The following is a 7741-nucleotide window of genomic DNA, read 5'->3' as shown; positions in this document are numbered from 1 at the left end:
CCTTTGGCGTTTTAACCGGTTTTAACACTGTGCGCGTCAACTTGTTCAGACTTGTCTGGTGCATGCGCAGAGAGTTTTCATCTCAGCAGCTCCAGTAACAGAGTTATACAGAGTTTTCCTGGCTTGTTTATTCCTCAAAAGTCTGTTTTTCCTTGTGTGGTATTTCTGTGCGTTAATAACTCCGTAAGTAATAATAGTTATTGTCATTGTGGATGTGTTTCAGAGTGTGTCATCATGTAATTCAGTTGATGTTACCTCAGAAGTATTTTTGTGTCAACATACAATAGCGTAATGCTCACCTATATTTGAATAGTCATTCAGTTATTAACAATGTTTATTCGTTTATAGAAAATATTTGCTTGTAATGTATGTTGATGGAAATATGTATCAGGTCTGATCGGCATATTAACACGTGTTATACAGAGCGCACTGCAGTGCTAAACCTGCGCACACACTTTTGTAACCGGACACCGCTTGTTAGCAGCGGCAGCTCCGCTCCTTTTAATGCAGCTGCATTTAGCGCCTATATGTGGTACAATAAGCTCTGGTTTACGGTTACATTATACAAATGTAACTTATAAGTATAGTTATACAGTTCTTAACTTTGTATATTCTGTCATGTCATTATCATGTATATTTACCATCCTAATTTGTTCTCTCACAGAAACCACATTTATGTACATATCCATGCAAACCTGTTTATGCCTTGCAATTGGATGACTGAATAAACATTACTATCATCAAAGTTCACTCTGGATTAGCTGCAGTTCTTTCTAGCCGAATAATTAGGCCAGTTGAGTTCCAACCATCCCACTGCGCACAGAATATCCCACAGGCACCGTGTCGAATGTGGACGAGGTCGAACTTGGACTAAATCGGCCACCGTAGGAGTTAAAACGAAATCGGAATTGAACAGAACAGAAACTAAAATTCACTGGATGGTCATATACAAGTTCACCACTAGATGGGGGAAAATATCACACAGTGTAGCTTTAATGTTGATGCACTAATATTGTGTAATCATTACCTTGAAATGGCTAACAAATGTTATTTGTTTTGGAAAGAGATTGTTTCTATAGAAGATGGGACGAATCAGTACATTAGCATGACAAAAAACTCTGCTAGCTATAGAAGAAGATGGGACGAATCAGCACATTTCTGTGTGGCTTTAAAGTTACTGTACAGTCGAATTACCCATAGTGTTTGCCTCAACTAGATACACCATGTGAACTTGGAATATAATTCTGACGGCACGCACACGACAGCCTGGCCTGCCATGAACGTGAGATGACGTTGCACGGCCAAATCAAATAACCAATCGGAGGAGAGCCCTTCTAGCCAATCATAGACGAAAAAGGCGGTACCTTCCCCTACCATCCTGGGAAAAAAAATATTGCGTCCCGCACCCAGAGTCCCGCATTCTCAGGCCCCTCGTTTTTCGAGACAGCGCCTCCTGCTGTTCTGAAGATCGTATAACACCTGCACACAGAGTCCCGCATTCTCAGACTCCGGATGCAATATTACGGTCTCGCTTCTTTTAAAGTTTTCCAAATAAATTCACACAAAATAATAACAAAATAACATATTTGCGTTCCCTGCTCAGTGCATGTGCCAAAAAACACACTGTGTTCTCTGACTAACAAATTACCCATTAGTTATTTTTTGAGTGTGGGTGGTAGGCTAGCCTAATTGAAAGAAAATTACTGATGGAAGAGATACAATTACAGATTGAACTATCTTATTATTAATATTAATATTGTGTGATTATTATATTGCCTCAATGTTTTTTTAATTCAAATTCCAATGTTTCTTTCAGTTCAACCTATGCTAATGGTCTAATTAACATACCATGCTAACATTACAAACCCTGTTTTTTTTATATTTTGAATGCAATGCAAAGCTTAACTCAAATAAGAATAGACAAAACACCAATAATAAACAATTCTGTACTTTATTTAACGATCACCTAAACACCATGTTGCTGTAAAAAGGACAAAGAAAACAAAAAAGTAAGAAAGAATTTTGTTAGTGACTTTACTTTTCATCTTCAATTGCATAAGGTAAAATAATAACTTTACTTTCTGGTAGGTGACTGTTTTTTCATTCGTTTGGCAATCGCTCAGTCAAATTCCTCGACTTCACTAAAATAATTGCCATTGTCAAAAATATTGTGTAATAATAAATTATATTTTTTTTGCAAATGCAAATTACAAGCATACCTAGGGTGATAAGTAAGCCCACTGAGGAACACCTCCTCAGCTCCTGCCAGGACAATGCCTGCATCTCACATAGGCCATGAATGATGGCCTGTCCATATCAATAAATAAATGAATGGCAATAATAGAAACAATTCAATTGACAAACATGTTTGGGCCCACCTCAGGAAAAGAAAACTACAAATTAACTCCACTTCATCTGTGAAGTTCAGTTGAGTTTTAGACTTATCCAGCAGAGCTTTGAGGTGTTCAAAAAGAATGGCTGCTGTTGCTTATTGTCCATGTAGACTGGCACACGTGGCTTTGGGGGAACCACTTTGGTTTCCCATTGAGAACATCCTGTGGGCCAAACAAAAATTATTGTTATTGTTAGTGTTATTTTATATACATTATTTCTTATTCATATTATAAGTTATTTCACCATTTGCAGGATCCTTCATATCAACAACTTCATATCACAGTTTAATTAACATGGATTAATTTTAATATGTAAGTTTTATAAGTAGGCTACTCATTTAAGTAGGCTACATAAATTATATAAAGTAAAATAATTACTCCATCTGACATCAATTGATTCAATTTATAGTTTTAAGATAAAAGGTCATTTAAAAAAAAGGTCAAACTGTAAATCTGATTAAAAAATTAATGATGATTCTTTGATATTAACACACTCGATGTATTTAATTGGTCTACCTTAATTTTAATCGGATTTTACCATGGCTTGTCTACAAAAAGTCCAAGGTTAAAGGCTAGCTAAGCTATACAAATATTTTCGGGAAAAAACTATCTTTACAAATATTAAATGATCTATTCATGTTGGTGTATCGATCAGCTATAAAGTGGTTTGATTAAGACATAAATGTGTTAAATAAAATTGATGATACTCACGTTTCGGCCTGAATCCTTCACATTGCAATTGCATTGTTTACCCGATCCAATTTGATAGAAGGCGCTGTCTCGAAAAATGAGGGGCCTGAGAATGCGGGACTCTGGGTGCGGGACTGTAGATGCAGCAGGCTCCGAGTCTGCAGCTTCATACTACTCCCTCCCCCTGACTCGAGGTTGCCAGATAGGCTGCAGGATCCAGCAGGAACGTAGGCTGCTACACGGAGCTTTCAATGGCAAGTGACGAGTCGTACACAGTTTTTTTTCTTTCTGTTAATTATGTTTATGCTTCAAGAGCGATGTTTTGTGAAGTAATTATGAATCGCAAAAATGTACTAAGGGCGATTAGCCAAATATAATCGTAAATATGAACGCTCGTATGTGACAGTACATTCCCACATGAAAAAATACTATAGTAAAATTACAGCAAAGCTAAATAACATTAGCAATGGTCATACAGGTCAACTTGCAGCATATTTTGTCCACTATATATGCGAAGAACGAATGAGGAATAATTTTTACTGAGGTAACGTTAGGCTACTGTCTCAAATACGTTTAAAGGAACTGTATGTAAGAAATGTATTTCAATTAATCATAAAATGGCCCTGATATGTCACTAGACATTAAGAAATCATGTTAATTTCAAATACTTATATCACTGACAACGGTTGTCCAGCCAAGATATTGTCATTTTAAAAGTGAAGTTGCAGCCCTCAACTGATGTTGATGTTGACATGTTGTGTTTTGGCCTGAAGCGCCACCCTCTACCTGTCTACCAATCATAAAGTCAGTAGTGTTTCTGCATTCGGGTTGCCCGCTCTGCTCTAGTTACCACAGCTGCAGCTACAAACTTTTTGGATAAACAATGTCTAACTTTACGAAACCTAAACGACCTCGTTATGAATCAGAAAAACGTTGTGACAGTGTCCGAAATAAAACAAGGATTTGAGATGCCTTTGAAAGATAGAGACGGCTGAAAACGGAGAATAATTTGAAGACTGATGCCAACGTTGCTAATTTTCTCCTGGACAGGTAAGGTTCATCTATGTTTGGCTAACTTGTACTTAATGTAAATGGACATTTCAAATATTCATGACAGTCGAACAAAGATATGCATGTTCGTGCAAAGTAACGTTAGGTTAGCGCAGATGGAGGAGGTCATTGAATTGAAAAGGTAACGTTAAGGAATTGTTTGGTAAATAAAAACGGCGAGTCGTCATTGCTAACATTAGTAATCCATTATCAGAGCCCGTTTCTCTGTCATTATGCTGGGACGCTGAGGAAAACAACATTATCACACGTCTATTAGCACTGTAAACGTATTTGAGACAGTAGCCTAACGTTACCTCAGTAAAAATGATTCCTCATTCGTTCTTCGCATATATAGTGGACAAAACATGCTGCAAGTTGACCTGTATGACCATTGCTAATGTTATTTAGCTTTGCTGTAATTTTACTATAGTATTTTTTCATGTGGGAATGTACTGTCACATACGAGCGTTCATTTACGATTATATTTGGCAAATGGCCATTAGTACATTTTTGCGATTCATAATTACTTCACAAAACATCGCTCTTGAAGCATAAACATAATTAACAGAAAGAAAAAAAACTTACTGTGTACGACTCGTCACTTGCCATTGAAAGCTTCTTGTAGCAGCCTACCTTCCTGCTGGATCCTGCAGCCTATCTGGCAACCTCGAGTCAGGGGAGGGGGAGAGGGGATACACCGCTCAACAGTAATTTGAAAGTGATTGCAGTACCAGTTTTGGCCACAGTCCTACATACAGCTCCTTTAATGAATTTTATATTTATTTTAAGTAGTTTTTTGGGGTGTTTTAAATGATAATAAATAATTGAATGTATTGTCATATAATAGTGAAAAAATATGACTAATTTGAAACATGAAAAAAGAAGAAAACATGACTGATGGATAAAAATGTACTTATTTTATTTTTTTAAAGAAAACACATCACTCAACAGGCCATTTCTGATACATCACATAAACTAATAATCCATAAATTATTTTATTTTCAAGTGCTCAGTGGGGATTTGCAACATGTGAATCTCAGTTCAGTAACTCTGAGACATTTCATTTGGATTACAACACCATCACCTCTCATTTGAGAGCAAACCAGACAAACAGTCTCAGACAGGAGGGATTTTGTCCATGGAGCAGCCACACTTCTCAACAATCATATTCGGGAATTCAGCCACCTCGATTTCAGTGTAATCTCCCTTTTTCACCAGGTACATCATGGGCAGCGGCGCGCTCTCCATCACCGCGCAGGTCCTCTGCCCGTATCCGTAGTAACCGCGCTTGGGCTGCTTGCATCCTCCTGCGCATCTGAAGGCCTGGTACCCGGCCGGCTCAATGATCCAGTACTGAGTCCAGGTCAGCTCACGGAAGTTGATGAAGTGCTCCTCCCGGCAACACTTGCTGCTGTTCGGGCTGGAGTTACAGTTCCCCTGGGATCTGTTAACATGGAAATTAATGATTTTAGTTAATGAGTGTATGATTGAGGTTGAGTTGAATGTTCAAGTGTTGCAATATAAGCAAGCTCCAGTTTAAATAACAGTACTCACCCATATTCATCCAGGTTTAAGGTGTAGAACACAAGTTCAGGTGCACCCATATCCTTCTCCAAGGTGTTTTCTTTTGGGTCCTGTGTGGCAAAGCGCACTCTTTTGGCCATCTCAGCTGCGTAACTACCAGGTCTCTCTCCCTCAGTCCACACCTCCAGATGCAGAGGTGTCTTCTTCTGGGATTTAGTCCAGTAAAGAATGGCCTGAGTCACGTCAAAGCTCCTCCAGCCAGTCTCATGGATGGGAACCAATCTATTAAAATGGTAAAAATGTACACATTAGTTTGCAATTCACGCATTACAAAATTAAAGACTGTTATTATTTGTGCATTGATTTCTTATATATATATTTGGGGCATGTGACATACCTCGAGTCTACGAGTGATGTTCTGTTGGATCCGTTTCCCAGCACTTCCACCCAGTAGATGCTCACTCTGGCGTTGTTAATGGGTCTGTGGTTCCTCCGCTCGGGTTTGGCTGGATTCTGTACAGCTGTTTGGAAAAGTTTTAACTCGGCCATAGTGACCTCAGTGTTTTCTTGCAGCCTGGCCTCCATGTCAAACACAAGGCGCTGACGGGTTGTGTCCGAGTACTTGATTTCTCCTGTGATATCTGTGAAAAGCAGAGGATACGTTAGATCACTGTTTATGACTATAATATTATATATGTAAAATGAAATGAATGAGAATAAGTTTCTAAAATATATCTGCCTTGATCAGTAAGTAAATTCAAAATAGTAAAAAAAAAGTTATAAATCATAACATTGTCAAATTTTCAAGGCATAACGCAATTAATAAAATATATATATATATATATATATATATATATATATATATATATATATATATATATATATATATATATATATATATATATATTTGCAATAAAGTTAATTAGTTAATGCAATAGTTAATATAAACTCAGTTTATACTTTTCAATCATTTATTCATTTTGGTTAATGTTCATTTTGAAAGTAATACATTTTTATCTTTAAAAGTTTTACACATAAATGCTGCAACAATAATATATTCATAAATTAACATCATTGCATGGTTTATGGTCTATAGTGCAGTTATTTGTTGCATTATTATTGTTCATTGTTAGTTCATGATAACAAATACATTAACTATTATTACAATTAGAATATAATTTGTTACTGTTTTAACAGTTCAGTTTCATTTAGCAAATGTACTTTATGTATTTATCTGTGTATTTAATTATTTATCAATTGAATCTATTTAAAATGATTTTGCATTATTTATGATTGCATTTTCAATTGTATTATTTCTAAAGCATAAATAAATGATTTTGCGAATAACTTTTTCCCTTTATTTATTTAGTATGCAACTAATTTGTATTATTTAAAAATGTAATTAGTACATGGTCCAGTTATTTGTTGCATTTATCATTGTTTGTTCATGATACCAAATACATGAACTAGTATTAAAATATAGAATTAAATGTACACATTTTTTCATTTTGCAAATGTAACCCACCTGCATTCCCGTGGATGCCTCTTAGAATTCCTGCCAGGCTTGGCACAGATCTCCTCTTACGCTTGTTATGAAGTTTCAGCATGGACAGATATTTGTTCTTGATGTGAGCCGGGACGACTAGATTTTCCAAATCTCTCTTCTGAATCCTGGGGAGTTCGGTTAGTCCGAGTTTTTGGAGCATTGCCTGCTTCATATCCTCATGGTCGAAGCCCACAGTGAATGAGATCACTGCGGCACAAATGAGCAGCTGGATGAGCAGAGCCATGCTTGATCTAGTGATGCCAGTGTCGTTCTCCTGATTGAATGAGTCCCTTGGGGTTTATATACAGTTGACCCCCCACCCCACCTCCCACCCTGTCTGGCTTTTCACACCTCCACAAAGGGGAGGCAACCTAAAAAAGACACCCTTCAAAGCCATGTCCCATTTAGGCCAACTATTGTTATATATATATATATATATATATTTTTTTTTTTTTCATAGCCTATATTATATGTGTATATTTAGTATATATAACTATAAATAAGTATTTACACTATATCTATGTTTCTATTGATTTAT

At 36.6% G+C, this 7741-nt stretch overlaps 1 protein-coding gene across 1 annotated transcript; it reads right to left on the bottom strand.

Annotated features, from left to right (window-relative positions):
• Positions 1-5249: 5249 nt before the first annotated feature.
• On the bottom strand, positions 5250-7447 carry lft2 (lefty2; the record flags this gene model as incomplete). The annotated part of the gene is made up of 4 exons (XM_079832628.1): positions 5250-5577; positions 5688-5939; positions 6055-6298; positions 7183-7447. The coding sequence occupies 4 exons, from the start codon at positions 7445-7447 to the stop codon at positions 5250-5252; spliced, it is 1089 nt and encodes a 362-aa protein (XP_079688754.1).
• Between the last annotated feature and the right edge of the window lie 294 nt (positions 7448-7741).

This window comes from Gobio gobio (assembly GCF_949357685.1).
Source record: "Gobio gobio genome assembly, chromosome: 13".
Classification (NCBI taxonomy): Eukaryota; Metazoa; Chordata; class Actinopteri; order Cypriniformes; family Gobionidae; genus Gobio; species Gobio gobio.
Note: the sequence above shows the minus strand (reverse complement) of the source record. Positions and strands in the feature narration are given on the sequence as shown.